At 40.3% G+C, this 21,040-nt stretch overlaps 2 protein-coding genes across 2 annotated transcripts in view; one reads left to right on the forward strand and one right to left on the reverse strand.

Annotated features, from left to right (window-relative positions):
* The window catches only part of LOC134813142 (uncharacterized), a 74,951-nt gene that overhangs the window by 11,134 nt on the left and 42,777 nt on the right, over positions 1–21,040 (reverse strand). The window lies entirely within an intron of this gene.
* Positions 1,453–11,709, forward strand: LOC134812355 (furin-like protease 2). The gene is made up of 20 exons (XM_063819746.1): positions 1,453–1,471; positions 1,886–2,007; positions 2,422–2,587; positions 2,959–3,123; positions 3,497–3,661; positions 4,036–4,200; positions 4,575–4,739; positions 5,114–5,278; positions 5,652–5,816; positions 6,190–6,354; positions 6,725–6,889; positions 7,264–7,428; positions 7,802–7,968; positions 8,341–8,506; positions 8,880–9,044; positions 9,416–9,580; positions 9,954–10,118; positions 10,490–10,654; positions 11,025–11,189; positions 11,551–11,709. The coding sequence occupies exons 1-13, from the start codon at positions 1,453–1,455 to the stop codon at positions 7,876–7,878; spliced, it is 1,869 nt and encodes a 622-aa protein (XP_063675816.1). The 3' UTR covers positions 7,879–7,968; positions 8,341–8,506; positions 8,880–9,044; positions 9,416–9,580; positions 9,954–10,118; positions 10,490–10,654; positions 11,025–11,189; positions 11,551–11,709.

The following is a 21,040-nucleotide window of genomic DNA, read 5'->3' on the forward strand; positions in this document are numbered from 1 at the left end:
TAGACTGAAATACTGACGTCAACAAGCAAAGTTTAGTATTTGTACAATAATTGGTATTACTATACGTTTATGAGGTCCCATCACAGATGCTCGAAAGGAATTCCTGTGAATGAAATGCAACTATTGTATGTGAACACCACCCGCACACACTTTGACACTTATCCAATATTCAAATAAAAGCGAACCATCCCTAAAAGGGTACTTCGAATCTTAAACTGCTTGCCAGCGGCTGAAACTTGCAGTTCTATAAATACTTGACTAAACTCGACTATACTTGCAGAAGATTGTGTTGCGGGCCAGTATCTGGATCAGTCAAGTGGCTGTCAAGCCTGTCCGGCAGATCAATGGAGTTTAGCAGCAAACGCAGCTTCTACCTGCACGGCATGTCCAGCTGACAAAGAGGTAGCCTCTGGATCAGGAACACAAGAAAGTGACTGCACATGGAGTAAGTTGTTGTTTCCTAAAAATTGGAGGGACCGAAGGGGTTCATCCTGAAATTTATGTTAATCTTAGAATGCAATAATGTGTGCGAATAAACATAGACTGAAATACTGACGTCAACAAGCAAAGTTTAGTATTTGTACAATAATTGGTATTACTATACGTTTATGAGGTCCCATCACAGATGCTCGAAAGGAATTCCTGTGAATGAAATGCAACTATTGTATGTGAACACCACCCGCACACACTTTGACACTTATCCAATATTCAAATAAAAGCGAACCATCCCTAAAAGGGTACTTCGAATCTTAAGCTGCTTGCCAGCGGCTGAAACTTGCAACTAATACTTGACTAAACTCGACTATACTTGCAGAAGATTGTGTTGCGGGCCAGTATCTGGATCAGTCAACTGGCTGTGCAGCCTGTCCGGCAGATGAATGGAGTGCTGCAGCAAACACAGCTTCTACCTGCACTGCATGTCCAGCTGACAAAGAGGTAGCCTCTGGAGCAGGAACACAAGAAAGTGACTGCACATGGAGTAAGTTGTTGTTTCCTAAAAATTGGAGGGACCGAAGGGGTTCATCCTGAAATTTATGTTAATCTTAGAAATGCAATAATGTGTGCGAATAAACATAGACTGAAATACTGACGTCAACAAGCAAAGTTTAGTATTTGTACAATAATTGGTATTACTATACGTTTATGAGGTCCCATCACAGATGCTCGAAAGGAATTCCTGTGAATGAAATGCAACTATTGTATGTGAACACCACCCGCACACACTTTGACACTTATCCAATATTCAAATAAAAGCGAACCATCCCTAAAAGGGTACTTCGAATCTTAAGCTGCTTGCCTGCGGCTGAAACTTGCAACTAATACTTGACTAAACTCGACTATACTTGCAGAAGATTGTGTTGCGGGCCAGGCTCTGGATCAGACAACTGGCTGTGGACCCTGTCCGGTAGATCAATGGAGTGACGCAGCAAACACAGCTTCTACCTGCACGGCATGTCCTGCTGGCAAAGGGGTAGACACTGGAGCAGGATCACAAGAAAGTGACTGCACATGGAGTAAGTTGTTGTTTCCTAAAAATTGGAGGGACCGAAGGGGTTCATCCTGAAATTTATGTTAATCTTAGAAATGCAATAATGTGTGCGAATAAACATAGACTGAAATACTGACGTCAACAAGCAAAGTTTAGTATTTGTACAATAATTGGTATTACTATACGTTTATGAGGTCCCATCACAGATGCTCGAAAGGAATTCCTGTGAATGAAATGCAACTATTGTATGTGAACACCACCCGCACACACTTTGACACTTATCCAATATTCAAATAAAAGCGAACCATCCCTAAAAGGGTACTTCGAATCTTAAGCTGCTTGCCAGCGGCTGAAACTTGCAGTCTAATACTTGACTAAACTCGACTATACTTGCAGAAGATTGTGTTGCGGGCCAGTATCTGGATCAGTCAACTGGCTGTCAAGCCTGTCCGGCAGATCAATGGAGTGCTGCAGCAAACGCAGCTTCTACCTGCACGGCATGTCCAGCTGACAAAGAGGTAGCCTCTGGAGCAGGAACACAAGAAAGTGACTGCACATGGAGTAAGTTGTTGTTTCCTAAAAATTGGAGGGACCGAAGGGGTTCATCCTGAAATTTATGTTAATCTTAGAAATGCAATAATGTGTGCGAATAAACATAGACTGAAATACTGACGTCAACAAGCAAAGTTTAGTATTTGTACAATAATTGGTATTACTATACGTTTATGAGGTCCCATCACAGATGCTCGAAAGGAATTCCTGTGAATGAAATGCAACTATTGTATGTGAACACCACCCGCACACACTTTGACACTTATCCAATATTCAAATAAAAGCGAACCATCCCTAAAAGGGTACTTCGAATCTTAAGCTGCTTGCCAGCGGCTGAAACTTGCAGTCTAATACTTGACTAAACTCGACTATACTTGCAGAAGATTGTGTTGCGGGCCAGTATCTGGATCAGTCAACTGGCTGTGCAAGCCTGTCCGGCAGATCAATGGAGTGCTGCAGCAAACGCAGCTTCTACCTGCACTGCATGTCCAGCTGACAAAGAGGTAGCCTCTGGAGCAGGAACACAAGAAAGTGACTGCACATGGAGTAAGTTGTTGTTTCCTAAAAATTGGAGGGACCGAAGGGGTTCATCCTGAAATTTATGTTAATCTTAGAAATGCAATAATGTGTGCGAATAAACATAGACTGAAATACTGACGTCAACAAGCAAAGTTTAGTATTTGTACAATAATTGGTATTACTATACGTTTATGAGGTCCCATCACAGATGCTCGAAAGGAATTCCTGTGAATGAAATGCAACTATTGTATGTGAACACCACCCGCACACACTTTGACACTTATCCAATATTCAAATAAAAGCGAACCATCCCTAAAAGGGTACTTCGAATCTTAAGCTGCTTGCCAGCGGCTGAAACTTGCAGTCTAATACTTGACTAAACTCGACTATACTTGCAGAAGATTGTGTTGCGGGCCAGTATCTGGATCAGTCAAGTGGCTGTCAAGCCTGTCCGGCAGATCAATGGAGTTCTGCAGCAAACGCAGCTTCTACCTGCACGGCATGTCCAGCTGACAAAGAGGTAGCCTCTGGAGCAGGAACACAAGAAAGTGACTGCACATGGAGTAAGTTGTTGTTTCCTAAAAATTGGAGGGACCGAAGGGGTTCATCCTGAAATTTATGTTAATCTTAGAAATGCAATAATGTGTGCGAATAAACATAGACTGAAATACTGACGTCAACAAGCAAAGTTTAGTATTTGTACAATAATTGGTATTACTATACGTTTATGAGGTCCCATCACAGATGCTCGAAAGGAATTCCTGTGAATGAAATGCAACTATTGTATGTGAACACCACCCGCACACACTTTGACACTTATCCAATATTCAAATAAAAGCGAACCATCCCTAAAAGGGTACTTCGAATCTTAAGCTGCTTGCCAGCGGCTGAAACTTGCAGTCTATAATACTTGACTAAACTCGACTATACTTGCAGAAGATTGTGTTGCGGGCCAGTATCTGGATCAGTCAAGTGGCTGTCAAGCCTGTCCGGCAGATCAATGGAGTTTAGCAGCAAACGCAGCTTCTACCTGCACGGCATGTCCAGCTGACAAAGAGGTAGCCTCTGGATCAGGAACACAAGAAAGTGACTGCACATGGAGTAAGTTGTTGTTTCCTAAAAATTGGAGGGACCGAAGGGGTTCATCCTGAAATTTATGTTAATCTTAGAAATGCAATAATGTGTGCGAATAAACATAGACTGAAATACTGACGTCAACAAGCAAAGTTTAGTATTTGTACAATAATTGGTATTACTATACGTTTATGAGGTCCCATCACAGATGCTCGAAAGGAATTCCTGTGAATGAAATGCAACTATTGTATGTGAACACCACCCGCACACACTTTGACACTTATCCAATATTCAAATAAAAGCGAACCATCCCTAAAAGGGTACTTCGAATCTTAAGCTGCTTGCCAGCGGCTGAAACTTGCAGTTCTATAATACTTGACTAAACTCGACTATACTTGCAGAAGATTGTGTTGCGGGCCAGTATCTGGATCAGTCAAGTGGCTGTCAAGCCTGTCCGGCAGATCAATGGAGTTTAGCAGCAAACGCAGCTTCTACCTGCACGGCATGTCCAGCTGACAAAGAGGTAGCCTCTGGATCAGGAACACAAGAAAGTGACTGCACATGGAGTAAGTTGTTGTTTCCTAAAAATTGGAGGGACCGAAGGGGTTCATCCTGAAATTTATGTTAATCTTAGAAATGCAATAATGTGTGCGAATAAACATAGACTGAAATACTGACGTCAACAAGCAAAGTTTAGTATTTGTACAATAATTGGTATTACTATACGTTTATGAGGTCCCATCACAGATGCTCGAAAGGAATTCCTGTGAATGAAATGCAACTATTGTATGTGAACACCACCCGCACACACTTTGACACTTATCCAATATTCAAATAAAAGCGAACCATCCCTAAAAGGGTACTTCGAATCTTAAACTGCTTGCCAGCGGCTGAAACTTGCAGTTCTATAATACTTGACTAAACTCGACTATACTTGCAGAAGATTGTGTTGCGGGCCAGTATCTGGATCAGTCAAGTGGCTGTCAAGCCTGTCCGGCAGATCAATGGAGTTTAGCAGCAAACGCAGCTTCTACCTGCACGGCATGTCCAGCTGACAAAGAGGTAGCCTCTGGATCAGGAACACAAGAAAGTGACTGCACATGGAGTAAGTTGTTGTTTCCTAAAAATTGGAGGGACCGAAGGGGTTCATCCTGAAATTTATGTTAATCTTAGAAATGCAATAATGTGTGCGAATAAACATAGACTGAAATACTGACGTCAACAAGCAAAGTTTAGTATTTGTACAATAATTGGTATTACTATACGTTTATGAGGTCCCATCACAGATGCTCGAAAGGAATTCCTGTGAATGAAATGCAACTATTGTATGTGAACACCACCCGCACACACTTTGACACTTATCCAATATTCAAATAAAAGCGAACCATCCCTAAAAGGGTACTTCGAATCTTAAGCTGCTTGCCAGCGGCTGAAACTTGCAGTTCTATAATACTTGACTAAACTCGACTATACTTGCAGAAGATTGTGTTGCGGGCCAGTATCTGGATCAGTCAAGTGGCTGTCAAGCCTGTCCGGCAGATCAATGGAGTTTAGCAGCAAACGCAGCTTCTACCTGCACGGCATGTCCAGCTGACAAAGAGGTAGCCTCTGGATCAGGAACACAAGAAAGTGACTGCACATGGAGTAAGTTGTTGTTTCCTAAAAATTGGAGGGACCGAAGGGGTTCATCCTGAAATTTATGTTAATCTTAGAAATGCAATAATGTGTGCGAATAAACATAGACTGAAATACTGACGTCAACAAGCAAAGTTTAGTATTTGTACAATAATTGGTATTACTATACGTTTATGAGGTCCCATCACAGATGCTCGAAAGGAATTCCTGTGAATGAAATGCAACTATTGTATGTGAACACCACCCGCACACACTTTGACACTTATCCAATATTCAAATAAAAGCGAACCATCCCTAAAAGGGTACTTCGAATCTTAAGCTGCTTGCCAGCGGCTGAAACTTGCAGTCTATAATACTTGACTAAACTCGACTATACTTGCAGAAGATTGTGTTGCGGGCCAGTATCTGGATCAGTCAACTGGCTGTGAACCCTGTCCGGCAGATCAATGGAGTGTAGCAGCAAACGCAGCTTCTACCTGCACGGCATGTCCAGCTGACAAAGAGGTAGCCTCTGGAGCAGGAACACAAGAAAGTGACTGCACATGGAGTAAGTTGTTGTTTCCTAAAAATTGGAGGGACCGAAGGGGTTCATCCTGAAATTTATGTTAATCTTAGAAATGCAATAATGTGTGCGAATAAACATAGACTGAAATACTGACGTCAACAAGCAAAGTTTAGTATTTGTACAATAATTGGTATTACTATACGTTTATGAGGTCCCATCACAGATGCTCGAAAGGAATTCCTGTGAATGAAATGCAACTATTGTATGTGAACACCACCCGCACACACTTTGACACTTATCCAATATTCAAATAAAAGCGAACCATCCCTAAAAGGGTACTTCGAATCTTAAGCTGCTTGCCAGCGGCTGAAACTTGCAGTCTATAATACTTGACTAAACTCGACTATACTTGCAGAAGATTGTGTTGCGGGCCAGTATCTGGATCAGTCAAGTGGCTGTCAAGCCTGTCCGGCAGATCAATGGAGTTTAGCAGCAAACGCAGCTTCTACCTGCACGGCATGTCCAGCTGACAAAGAGGTAGCCTCTGGATCAGGAACACAAGAAAGTGACTGCACATGGAGTAAGTTGTTGTTTCCTAAAAATTGGAGGGACCGAAGGGGTTCATCCTGAAATTTATGTTAATCTTAGAAATGCAATAATGTGTGCGAATAAACATAGACTGAAATACTGACGTCAACAAGCAAAGTTTAGTATTTGTACAATAATTGGTATTACTATACGTTTATGAGGTCCCATCACAGATGCTCGAAAGGAATTCCTGTGAATGAAATGCAACTATTGTATGTGAACACCACCCGCACACACTTTGACACTTATCCAATATTCAAATAAAAGCGAACCATCCCTAAAAGGGTACTTCGAATCTTAAGCTGCTTGCCAGCGGCTGAAACTTGCAACTAATACTTGACTAAACTCGACTATACTTGCAGAAGATTGTGTTGCGGGCCAGTATCTGGATCAGTCAACTGGCTGTGCAGCCTGTCCGGCAGATCAATGGAGTGCTGCAGCAAACTCAGCTTCTACCTGCACTGCATGTCCAGCTGACAAAGAGGTAGCCTCTGGAGCAGGAACACAAGAAAGTGACTGCACATGGAGTAAGTTGTTGTTTCCTAAAAATTGGAGGGACCGAAGGGGTTCATCCTGAAATTTATGTTAATCTTAGAAATGCAATAATGTGTGCGAATAAACATAGACTGAAATACTGACGTCAACAAGCAAAGTTTAGTATTTGTACAATAATTGGTATTACTATACGTTTATGAGGTCCCATCACAGATGCTCGAAAGGAATTCCTGTGAATGAAATGCAACTATTGTATGTGAACACCACCCGCACACACTTTGACACTTATCCAATATTCAAATAAAAGCGAACCATCCCTAAAAGGGTACTTCGAATCTTAAGCTGCTTGCCAGCGGCTGAAACTTGCAGTTCTATAATACTTGACTAAACTCGACTATACTTGCAGAAGATTGTGTTGCGGGCCAGTATCTGGATCAGTCAAGTGGCTGTCAAGCCTGTCCGGCAGATCAATGGAGTTTAGCAGCAAACGCAGCTTCTACCTGCACGGCATGTCCAGCTGACAAAGAGGTAGCCTCTGGATCAGGAACACAAGAAAGTGACTGCACATGGAGTAAGTTGTTGTTTCCTAAAAATTGGAGGGACCGAAGGGGTTCATCCTGAAATTTATGTTAATCTTAGAAATGCAATAATGTGTGCGAATAAACATAGACTGAAATACTGACGTCAACAAGCAAAGTTTAGTATTTGTACAATAATTGGTATTACTATACGTTTATGAGGTCCCATCACAGATGCTCGAAAGGAATTCCTGTGAATGAAATGCAACTATTGTATGTGAACACCACCCGCACACACTTTGACACTTATCCAATATTCAAATAAAAGCGAACCATCCCTAAAAGGGTACTTCGAATCTTAAGCTGCTTGCCAGCGGCTGAAACTTGCAGTCTATAATACTTGACTAAACTCGACTATACTTGCAGAAGATTGTGTTGCGGGCCAGTATCTGGATCAGTCAAGTGGCTGTGCAAGCCTGTCCGGCAGATCAATGGAGTGCTAGCAGCAAACGCAGCTTCTACCTGCACGGCATGTCCAGCTGACAAAGAGGTAGCCTCTGGAGCAGGAACACAAGAAAGTGACTGCACATGGAGTAAGTTGTTGTTTCCTAAAAATTGGAGGGACCGAAGGGGTTCATCCTGAAATTTATGTTAATCTTAGAAATGCAATAATGTGTGCGAATAAACATAGACTGAAATACTGACGTCAACAAGCAAAGTTTAGTATTTGTACAATAATTGGTATTACTATACGTTTATGAGGTCCCATCACAGATGCTCGAAAGGAATTCCTGTGAATGAAATGCAACTATTGTATGTGAACACCACCCGCACACACTTTGACACTTATCCAATATTCAAATAAAAGCGAACCATCCCTAAAAGGGTACTTCGAATCTTAAGCTGCTTGCCAGCGGCTGAAACTTGCAGTCTAAATACTTGACTAAACTCGACTATACTTGCAGAAGATTGTGTTGCGGGCCAGTATCTGGATCAGTCAAGTGGCTGTCAAGCCTGTCCGGCAGATCAATGGAGTGCTAGCAGCAAACGCAGCTTCTACCTGCACGGCATGTCCAGCTGACAAAGAGGTAGCCTCTGGATCAGGAACACAAGAAAGTGACTGCACATGGAGTAAGTTGTTGTTTCCTAAAAATTGGAGGGACCGAAGGGGTTCATCCTGAAATTTATGTTAATCTTAGAAATGCAATAATGTGTGCGAATAAACATAGACTGAAATACTGACGTCAACAAGCAAAGTTTAGTATTTGTACAATAATTGGTATTACTATACGTTTATGAGGTCCCATCACAGATGCTCGAAAGGAATTCCTGTGAATGAAATGCAACTATTGTATGTGAACACCACCCGCACACACTTTGACACTTATCCAATATTCAAATAAAAGCGAACCATCCCTAAAAGGGTACTTCGAATCTTAAGCTGCTTGCCAGCGGCTGAAACTTGCAGTCTATAATACTTGACTAAACTCGACTATACTTGCAGAAGATTGTGTTGCGGGCCAGTATCTGGATCAGTCAAGTGGCTGTCAAGCCTGTCCGGCAGATCAATGGAGTTTAGCAGCAAACGCAGCTTCTACCTGCACGGCATGTCCAGCTGACAAAGAGGTAGCCTCTGGAGCAGGAACACAAGAAAGTGACTGCACATGGAGTAAGTTGTTGTTTCCTAAAAATTGGAGGGACCGAAGGGGTTCATCCTGAAATTTATGTTAATCTTAGAAATGCAATAATGTGTGCGAATAAACATAGACTGAAATACTGACGTCAACAAGCAAAGTTTAGTATTTGTACAATAATTGGTATTACTATACGTTTATGAGGTCCCATCACAGATGCTCGAAAGGAATTCCTGTGAATGAAATGCAACTATTGTATGTGAACACCACCCGCACACACTTTGACACTTATCCAATATTCAAATAAAAGCGAACCATCCCTAAAAGGGTACTTCGAATCTTAAGCTGCTTGCCAGCGGCTGAAACTTGCAGTCTAATACTTGACTAAACTCGACTATACTTGCAGAAGATTGTGTTGCGGGCCAGTATCTGGATCAGTCAAGTGGCTGTCAAGCCTGTCCGGCAGATCAATGGAGTTTAGCAGCAAACGCAGCTTCTACCTGCACGGCATGTCCAGCTGACAAAGAGGTAGCCTCTGGATCAGGAACACAAGAAAGTGACTGCACATGGAGTAAGTTGTTGTTTCCTAAAAATTGGAGGGACCGAAGGGGTTCATCCTGAAATTTATGTTAATCTTAGAAATGCAATAATGTGTGCGAATAAACATAGACTGAAATACTGACGTCAACAAGCAAAGTTTAGTATTTGTACAATAATTGGTATTACTATACGTTTATGAGGTCCCATCACAGATGCTCGAAAGGAATTCCTGTGAATGAAATGCAACTATTGTATGTGAACACCACCCGCACACACTTTGACACTTATCCAATATTCAAATAAAAGCGAACCATCCCTAAAAGGGTACTTCGAATCTTAAGCTGCTTGCCAGCGGCTGAAACTTGCAGTCTATAATACTTGACTAAACTCGACTATACTTGCAGAAGATTGTGTTGCGGGCCAGTATCTGGATCAGACAAATGGCTGTGCAGCCTGTCCGGCAGATGAATGGAGTGCTGCAGCAAACACAGCTGCTACCTGCACTGCCTGTCCAGCTGACAAAGGGGTAGCCTCTGGAGCAGGAACACAAGAAAGTGACTGCACATGGAGTAAGTTGTTGTTTCCTAAAAATTGGAGGGACCGAAGGGGTTCATCCTGAAATTTATGGTAATCTTAGAAATGCAATAATGTGTGCGAATAAACATAGACTGAAATACTGAAGTCAACAAGCAAAATTTAGTATTTGTACAATAATTGGTATTACTATACGTTTAAGAGGTCCCATCACAGATGCTCGAAAGGAATTCCTGTGAATGAAATGCAACTATTGTATGTGAACACCACCCGCACACACTTTGACACTTATCCAATATTCAAATAAAAGCGAACCATCCCTAAAAGGGTACTTCGAATCTTAAGCTGCTTGCCTGCGGCTGAAACTTGCAGTCTAATACTTGACTAAACTCGACTATACTTGCAGAAGATTGTGTTGCGGGCCAGTATCTGGATCAGTCAACTGGCTGTGGACCCTGTCCGGCAGATCAATGGAGTGCTGCAGCAAACACAGCTGCTACCTGCACTGCATGTCCAGCTGACAAAGGGGTAGCCTCTGGAGCAGGAACACAAGAAAGTGACTGCACATGGAGTAAGTTGTTGTTTCCTAAAAATTGGAGGGACCGAAGGGGTTCATCCTGAAATTTATGTTAATCTTAGAAATGCAATAATGTGTGCGAATAAACATAGACTGAAATACTGACGTCAACAAGCAAAGTTTTGTATTTGTACAATAATTGGTATTACTATACGTTTATGAGGTCCCATCACCGATGCTCGAAAGGAATTCCTGTGAATGAAATGCAACTATTGTATGTGAACACCACCCGCACACACTTTGACACTTATCCAATATTCAAATAAAAGCGAACCATCCCTAAAAGGGTACTTCGAATCTTAAGCTGCTTGCCTGCGGCTGAAACTTGCAACTAATACTTGACTAAACTCGACTATACTTGCAGAAGATTGTGTTGCGGGCCAGTATCTGGATCAGACAAATGGCTGTGCAGCCTGTCCGGCAGATGAATGGAGTGCTGCAGCAAACACAGCTGATACCTGCACTGCCTGTCCAGCTGGCAAAGGGGTAGCCTCTGGAGCAGGAACACAACAAAGTGACTGCACATGGAGTAAGTTGTTGTTTCCTAAAAATTGGAGGGACCGAAGGGGTTCATCCTGAAATTTATGTTAATCTTAGAAATGCAATAATGTGTGCGAATAAACATAGACTGAAATACTGACGTCAACAACCAAAGATTAGTATTTGTACAATAATCGGTATTACTATATGTTTATGAAGTCCCATCACCGAAGCTCGAAAGGAATTCCTGTGAATGAAATGCAACTATTGTATGTGAACACCACCCGCACACACTTTGACGCTTATCCAATATTCAAATAAAAGCGAACCATCCCTAAAAGAATCTTAAGCTGCTTGCCTGCGGCTGAAACTTGCAACTAATACTTGACTAAACTCGACTATACTTGCAGAAGATTGTGTTGCGGGCCAGTATCTGGATCAGTCAACTGGCTGTGCAGCCTGTCCGGCAGATGAATGGAGTGCTGCAGCAAACACAGCTGATACCTGCACTGCCTGTCCAGCTGGCAAAGGGGTAGCCTCTGGAGCAGGAACACAACAAAGTGACTGCACATGGAGTAAGTTGTTGTTTCCTAAAAATTGGAGGGACCGAAGGGGTTCATCCTGGAATTTATGTTAACCCTTAAACAGCGAAGCAAATATGTGCTTGTTAACGGCGAAGAGCACTCCATATGGACGGCCCCCATGTGACATACAATTTGGATATCGATCCTTTGGGTCACGTGGTAAGATTTTTGGTCCCGTGTCATGAAATAACGTAATAATTTTCCCGCTAATACATAAGGCATGGGCACTGTTCATAAAATTAGATCATCATTATATCCTGCAAAAGTAGAGCTACTTTAGTATCAATAACTCAATTATGCCCGTGTAAGCTATTACACTTTTCTAAGGTTGGCTCGGATAAATTTAAATCTAGCTGTGTAGTTACAATTTGGAATCCTAGAAAGTGACCATCTTGAAATAAAAATTAGTCTTTCATCGGTTTTACTTTATATTTGAAGATTCGATATGTGTCAAAAGTGTACTAAACATCAGGGCCTTGGCACGGTGTACTTTAAAGTTAAGCTGTGTTAACGTGATAAGCATGTTACTCATATAACTGTGTATTCTGTGTAGTATGTTCTAGGTGACACTGGTGTAATGTTTGTTGATAAAATTGTGACAAATCTCCGTATATTAAGTATAACCAAGGTGAAAGAAAACACAACATACGTTGGTCAGTTGGAGAAACATTTCAGTAAAGTCACTAGCAACAGGCATATAAGACATCAACTTTGTATATTTATGTTCATGTCTCCGTAAATCATATCTTGATCTATGACTATGATTTTATTGGAACTATGATTATGAATTTATATTTTGACTAAAACTGTCAAATTAGGTAATAAAAATACGAGGTTTTTTATTTAAAAAAGTTTTGTTTCCCCTTTTCAAAGCTTGAATATACAGCTTGTTTATCCTAAAGGTTCATTAATGAAGCTGAAAAAGCCTTACAGTGACTAACTTTTCATTTTGCTTACCGAAATTTACCTTCGCTATCGGTAAAATGAAAAATCTTTGCCTAGTCACACACAGGCGTACCGTCAGCTTGCAGCTGGACTCGCAGTATCCAAAAATTGAATTTATACTGTTTTACAAATTGAAACACAGGATGACAAAAGTGTTCAGTAAAAATATTTTGGTGAATTATCGTCATCAATTTATTCTCATTGTTATCATCATTTCAATGAATGATTTGTTTTTTGTAATAGTAATACTAAAAGTGTAGTGGTAACAACAAAGCAAAATGGCTAGGGCTAGCAGTAGCAGTGGCAGCAGCCAGCGCTAGCAGTAGTACATAGTAGCAGCCAGCGCTCGTTAGCGCTAACAGTAGCAGCAGCCAGCGCTCTTTGTGCTAGCACTAGCAGTTGCAGCAGCCAGTGCTCGTTGGCGCTAGCAGCAGCCAGCGCTCTTTGCACTAGCATTAGCAGTAGCCGGCGCCCGACGCTCGTTAGCGCTATCAGTAGCAGTAGCTGGCGCCCGATGCTCGTTAGCGCTAGCAGTAGCAGTAGCCGGCGCTCGTTAGCGCTAGCAGCAGCAGTAGCCGGCGCCCGACGCCCGTTGGCGCTAGCAGTAGCAGTAGCCGGCACTTGACGATCATTACCGCTGCCGCTAGCAGTAGCAGTAGCCGGCGCTTGACGCTCATTAGCGCTGCCGCTAGCATGGTAGCAGTAGCCGGCGCTTGACGCTCATTAGCGCTGCCGCTAGCAGTAGCACTAGCCGGCGCTTGACGCTCATTAGCGCTGCTGCTGGCAGTAGCAGTAGCCGGCGCTTGACGCTCATCAGTGCTGCCGCTAGCACTAGCAGTATAAGCAGTAGCCGGCGCTTGACGCTCATTAGCGCTAGCAGAAGGAAGTGTAACTGTAAATTAGCATGACTTGCGCTAGTTATAGCGCTTACGGTAACGGCACTACTGTGCTTCATTTAACTATGAGTATGGCTGCAATAATAATTTACTTGCTTATTGCTATTTACTTTCTACTGCCACAACTTACTTACTATACTGTTACGTTGAGCTAGCTAACGCTAATGATAGCACTAACTAGCACCTTCTAATTTACTGACGAAGCGCTCACTAACGCCGGTTCGGGTTAGCTAACGATAAATATCGCAAAATCCCAGGTTCAATTTTGACAGTTTGTGGTACTGGTAGCTACCGCTAACTATATATGGAGAATAGAATAGCGCACCCATCTAAAACTAGCGCTAACTAATTTCATTTAGCGCAAACATACTCTACCATAACCAAGGCGAGGGAAATTTAGTATCGAGAATTGAGGTACAAAGCTCCATTCTTTCTTTTTGCTTTATTGCAGAGCTTGGTCTTATTTTAGCCATGAGGCTGTGAGGTTTGAAAAATAAAATAACTTTTTCCTGGTATCTTAGAAAATAAATGTTGTGAATATGCCACAGGCTAAATCAACGGCAACAATTTCGTCCTATCATTTTATAATCGGCTCATTTCATCACAGTTTGAAATTTAGAAATATGCAGCAATAATGGATCGTGCACACGATATTTATAACTGCGTTAATTTTGACTGATAACTTGATAAGAAACAAAACAACATTATATGCTACAAAAACAAGCGATCATAATTTCAAAGAATCTCAATGATAAAATAAATAATAAACTAGTAAACATATTTCGCAACCCTGGTTGTGTCAATAGTAATACATGGATTTATTTGCCGAATTTTTGTAATAATTGTAGCCCATTTCTGTCAGTTTTTGCAAAGAAAACTTGATTGTTAAACATGGATAAATTCAAAAGACCCTAATTCACGGGTTGAAGATTTTAAACAGTTTGCACAACCAGGATTGTGATTCATTAGCAAGTTTCATAAAGCAAGAGGAGATGCACATTCTGCACCATGTGATGTTTATGGCAAATCCTATCACCACACAGTTCACACATGCTATAAACAGCTGAAACCTTTTTGCTGTTTTTTATAGTCTTTCCCCTTACAGTTCGAGAGGCAGTCACGACACTGCTTCTTGCTTTCAACTTTCTTGGGGAAACTAATCATGCTGTTTGGGACTTCAGCTGTCCTCCGAAATTTAGGATTCCCCGTTATGTTGAATGCTGCTGTCAGGACATGTGCTCTAACAGTCCAATGATGGGCTTTTCTATTAGCCAAGGCTTCATGAGAGATAGCACTTATTCCACCTGAATGAGTCCACTCTGATGGATTGCTTAGTTGGACGACAGTGTGGATGTTCACCCTTGTGGTGTCCAGAATGTAATACCACACGCAGTGTTTCCACTTGTTGGATTTCACCTTGGTACTGTATCGACTGAAACAAGAACATTTGTTCATTTTGTGAAATATTTCTAAAATGTTCAGATATTATTATTATTAGTACTACTCGAGTAATACTACACATAATACACATAGTACTTTTTTAATAGGAATTTTAGTGACAATTAAACTAACCCTATCCTCTGATCCATCAAATCAGTTCCGTACTTAGTGAGGTCGTACAGCTTTCCGATCTGCATTCTGCGGCTTCTCTTTGTTATCGTCTTCTGTTACTCCTTTAAAATTAAATAGCACTGGTTTAATAACTATATTCTTGATGTTCACACGTACGTAATGAGAAAAGTTTGTCAAAGTATCAGCTTTGAACGTAATTGAATAGATTGCAACACACAAAATAAATGGATTATTTTTACTGTCGATTTGAACTTAGCTGTAGCTGTACTATTTCAATAGAATACCAACTTCCTTGTCCATAAAGGAGAATATAAGTGCTGAGCTGCAACTCTGAAACACAAAATGTATTTTAAATTGATTGCACAATACAGTTGTTTCAAATGTAAGAATCTTTTTGTTGGCTACGAAGTGGGGATTCGCAATTTTGCAAAAAACGACATCAAACTATCAAATGAGAGCATCTGCCGAAATTATGCCAGCTATGAATGCAAATCACACTGAAGAACAATGAAGAAGAGCGGCCGATATCACAATCACAGTAGCCGGGTTTCTTTATAGGAAGACAAATACAGGAGCAAAGCATAAATCATCGATGACAAATTACCGAATATTTTGATTCGGTTTCGTGATTCGTTAATATCAGTCACAAGAGAGAATCGTGCGCTCTCATTGGTTTTTATACTAGCGAGCATTAGCTCAAAGGTGCAACTCAATAATTGAGTTATTTGAAGCTCCTCCGATTGGATTGCAATGCGCTTTGTGACATGACATGTGATCCGCTGTCCACGTGGTGTTTACTTACCAATCAGATCACTTTAAAGTAACATATACCTAGTCGTCCAACTGGACGGTTCTCCGCTAGACATATTTAATGCAATTTTTGGCCTTTTTTTAACTAATAATTAACCATAACTATGTTAAATAATAATTTTTGTAAAAAACAGATAGTTTAGGCGATAGGTAGTGTTCTTGCCGATAGATAGCTGGCGTATCACCGGTATTGCTTATTGCTAATACATGTGGAACACAAATGGCAAAACATTGGAGTGGCACTCCACATGGAGTGCTCTTCGCTGTTTAAGGGTTAATCTTAGAAATGCAATAATGTGTGCGAATAAACATAGACTGAAATACTGACGTCAACAAGCAAAGTTTAGTATTTGTACAATAATTGGTATTACTATACGTTTATGAGGTCCCATCACCGATGCTCGAAAGGAATTCCTGTGAATGAAATGCAACTATTGTACGTGAACACCACCCGCACACACTTTGACACTTATCCAATATTCAAATAAAAGCGAACCATCCCTAAAAGGGTACTTCCAATCTTAAGCTGCTTGCCTGCGGCTGAAACTTGCAACTAATACTTGACTAAACTCGACTATACTTGCAGAAGATTGTGTTGCGGGCCAGTATCTGGATCAGTCAACTGGCTGTGCAGCCTGTCCGGCAGATGAATGGAGTGCTGCAGCAAACACAGCTGATACCTGCACTGCCTGTCCAGTTGGAAAAGGGGTAGCCTCTGGAGCAGGAACACAACAAAGTGACTGCACATGGAGTAAGTTGTTGCTTTCTTAAAATTGGAGGGACCGAAGCAGTGGTGTAATGAAGGTCCCGCTGACCCGCTGTGCGTGGGGGGGATGGGTGTTTTAATGTGAGAAAATTTTGAAAATCTAAACAGCGGTACCAGCAAACCTGCGTGGTTTGCTCTAGTGGTTTGCTCTAGAACCACACTTTTTTAGAGATTTTACCTGTGTACCCTCTAAAATCACATAATTGTTCAATTTTAGGGAGGGGCGCCAAAAGGGGAGGAGATGCCAACAGGCAACGTCACGCCACTGAATGATTTAAAAGTCTTTTGAAGCCTCATTATATATTAAAAATGACCCGTTTATGGTATTAATTATTCGAATAAAGCGAATAATGCGAATAACAAAAATCTTTTAATATTAAATCATCATGCAGTTATAAGCTGCAGTGGACTAAAGGCTGAGTGGACGGGTACGTTCGAAACGACGGAACAGTTCCCAGTACCACCAGGAACCGTGGTGGAAGTGACATGCTCGAACTTTGGAGCTCTCAACAAAGGGAGCAGTGAAGTTACCTGCAAATCCGGGAATGATTTCAATTATGTAAAGGAGCTTAGTTGTTCAAGGCCAGGTATAAAATATAAATATCATACATATTTGCTTCAGGTTAATGCAATGCAAGAACTGACACTTGTACATTTATTGCATGACAGCGTTAACAAGATTTGGGTATAACACGGTTCACATATTTCACATATTTCACATATTTCATTCACATATTTCATCAAACTACCACTCCCAGCGAGTTATTGCCCATCGCGGTCGAGAGCTGATGTTACGATTGATGACCGTCCGAATAAACCATTACAACTTTTTTATATCTTTAACTAAGATATCCTTTTCTTTATAATAAGTAGGTTGACTTAGATCCCAAAATTTAACACAACAAAATTCTATAATCGACAACGTACTTTATACGAACACATATACGTTGTATTGTAATTATTTTCACGATATACGATACAGACTCAATAAAAAGGAGCAGCAGACTGCAAGACACCGTTCAAATGACAAGAAGGACTTGGTTCACAATGAGAACAGTTATCGATAACAGCTACATACCAGGTTTATAAGTTTGAAACGATTTTAGGTTGTGATAAACTCTTAGTAGTGTATATACTGTATGGGTTTGATCATTGTTAATGGTCTGGCCCGGCGCGCGCTACTTCGTAGCACTTGCCATCGGCTACTTCGAAGAAATTTATACGAGTAACATCCGTCAATGTATGGGTATATAGTATATAGTATAAAGTATGTGCTCATTCTAAAAATGATTTAATGATGATTATCTGACATGAGCTACAAGATAGTTCACATTTTTTTACAAAAACCCATAATATAAGCGTGGAATAATCTCCGGATAAAAATATTGTAGTAAAAAATATATTTTTTCAAATCAATAATTTCAGTAAAAAAATCATAGAAATGGCACTAGTCGACAGCCGAAGCAGCTTTAATATTTCAAAACTTCCTACTATAAAAAGGCATCAGCACTGATAGATAAACTAGCTTGCACAGGTAATCTCGTGGTTTATATGGTCAAGGTTTCAGTTGAACTGATATGCATTGTTTATTCATTTCTTATTTTGTGAGTTATCTGATTTACAGGTTTCTTTCCATATCACTTTAAAATATTTGACAAAGTTACCATATTCTACATTCGGAACATTTTGAGCTCTGAGGTGGTGTACATTGTATAAAAAATGTTTGGTGCTCAGAACGGTACAAGAACAAAGTCTGCAAATGAGCAAAGTCCCACAACTTGGCATGACATAGAGGACACAGGGAGTAATATGATAGATCGTTTGGCTGACTTTCATTTTATGATAGATATTGATAGTGGATTTACATTTTACAGTTTATTTTCTTTTATATTTTGTCGATAAGAAAATACGTTCTTTGCTCCTTTATAATCATATATGTTATTATAACGTTGATACTTTAAATGCGTTTTTGCACCATGAATATAATACAATCGTTATCATCACTCTTCTCAGGGAAGTGGTTAAAGATCTTAAAGAAGCTTCAGAGAAACAACATCCACACTACGAAGCCATGCAAGCGACAAACATTGAAGGGTCATCAGATATCTGACCACCTGGATGGCGAGTAGTCAGTAGTAGTGAGGCAAAAAAGGTAAGTTCATTGTCAAAAGTCAAAAGAATATTAATCGAAAATTATTTATTTAAATTTAAGTAATGATGATAGATATCACAACTTATGACTTTATGATAATGTTGTTAACTTATTCAGAGTGCAAGTATCAACTAATTAGTGACGACCGTTTTCAAAGCAGATCTTAGAAACTTGAGACACGACATCCTGGCCATTGGTGGTTGAGAACTTAAAAAGTCGCTAACAGCAATTTGGTGAGTTAGTTTTATATTCAGTTTTAGAAATTCAGAAACTTATATACATCGAGATTAAGATGAGATATTTAATTTGTATAAGAGTAAAAATTAGGTGATCAGTATTTCAAAATTTTATCATGATATCTCTCATGATAACTTTCAGGATAACTCAAGATAACCAGAGTCCACAAAGTCAATAAGCTACTGTCCTAGGAAACCCTTATCAATCTTCATGCTCTACTTTCGTCAAGTAAGTTTGTTAACTTTGACTTAACGTTGGTTGTATAACCTAATTCTCAAGTTTACATAAGTTGTTTGATTCGAATTATCAATTAGTGATCGTGATTTTACCACTAAACTAAGCAGTATTTCTTCGGTAAGATCTGATTTTAAGAGCAAAGGTTGGCATCCTTACATGGAAAAGAAAACTTGTCATAGTTTTGCCGACTTTTTGGTGGTCTCCTTTGTGAACCTGCTAGTTTTTCTGTTAAACACTGAACATCAACGCTATAACATGGCGTACATACAAATTCACCATTATATGACATTTAATGAGCGAGCTCATGTCGGAATATCGTAATTCTCCGGCCAATGAAATCGTTCAGATCTCATAATATGGTCTCTGGTTGGTTCGAACGTTATTGACGCTGTCCGTTCTGCCTGCTCATTGGTTAGAGACTCCATTGGCTAAGAGAGTCCAACAGGAAAACAAACTCGGGGTGGCTCGCAGTTTAACGAGATAAAGAGTTTCCTGCAGTATAGAAACACAGGAATTAGATGGTTTTATCTTACGTGGGTAAAATGCGCATTGAGCAGTGTGCTGTTATACAAGTTAACGTGGCAAATTTTTAAACTCTAAGGTCACAAATTAAGTCAAGCCCAAGGGGAAGAGGGGTTTTCGAATTGATGTCTCTAACGTTATTGTAACTTGAAATAAAGTTAATGTCATCAATTCCAAAATTTAAGGAGATTTAGTTCTATATAATATTGCCTCAAAATTTATTGTGTTTACTCTCGGCAATGGATCTTAATTCTGTGCTTTTGCATTTTCATGAGCTAGAAGACTAGCACTAGCAGACTGCAGAGAGAAGAGGGATTCAATTCTGATCTCAATATGTAAATAACTTGACAATCCAGGGTCAAGGGTGCTGGTATGATGTTTAACGCGTTATTATAGTATTATCACAGACACAACTTTGGAGCCGGCCCTATATCATACACCACAAGCAGTAGCAGCCTTCTCCTCAATTATCTCACAATAGAACAGTTCTTTAATAAAAGAAAGCTGTGGGAATGAAACGAAGAAAAGGCACCGTTTAGTAGGCGGGCAGGCCACGTTAAGCGCACTTGCACTTGAATAATGCAACACTTGACTACTCGGTTCCTGAACGTTTAAGACTCGTGATCCACCATTGCTTGAAATGCAAATGTTAACACTTTTAGTTGTAGTTGAATCCAGAAGAGCAATGAGATTAAATTTAGAATTGGAGAGAGTGGACAGTAAAACGAAATATCAACTTCAATCAATCTACATATCAGATACGTATATATCAGATATGTATGTATCAATTATATGTGGATTTAAAATTTTTCTAAACAACGTTATGATATAGTTATGTAGCCGAATTCTGATAATAGTTAGCGAGTTTATTTTCTGGCGTTGACTCATTGAGAAGCAGAATATTAGGTTGAAATGAAATGTGCGATAACAGCAAATATTCCAGGGAGACACCCCATATTCATCTTTACCTCCAATACCCTATCTTACAGTGCTACTTAGTCCTTACGACCAAATCCTACTTATCACTAATTATGAAATGTATGGTGTTAAACATATCTAAATTTTGACATCTAATGTTTCAGAGATAAGAAGCACCTGAAGATAAGGAAATGAAATCATTTCTAGATAAAACGCAGAATACAGATAAAAGTTCAACAGACACTAAAAACACAGCTGGCC

Source organism: Bolinopsis microptera, chromosome 3 (genome assembly GCF_026151205.1).
Source record: "Bolinopsis microptera isolate Bmic1 chromosome 3, MBARI_Bmic_1.0, whole genome shotgun sequence".
NCBI lineage: Eukaryota > Metazoa > Ctenophora > Tentaculata > Lobata > Bolinopsidae > Bolinopsis > Bolinopsis microptera.

Bases quoted from the DNA above. Each gene is read 5' to 3' on its own strand.
- LOC134812355 (XM_063819746.1), top strand. The intron at 4,740-5,113 runs GTAAGTTGTTGT...CTATACTTGCAG, and splicing joins AGAAAGTGACTGCACATGGA to AAGATTGTGTTGCGGGCCAG. The intron at 7,429-7,801 runs GTAAGTTGTTGT...CTATACTTGCAG, and splicing joins AGAAAGTGACTGCACATGGA to AAGATTGTGTTGCGGGCCAG.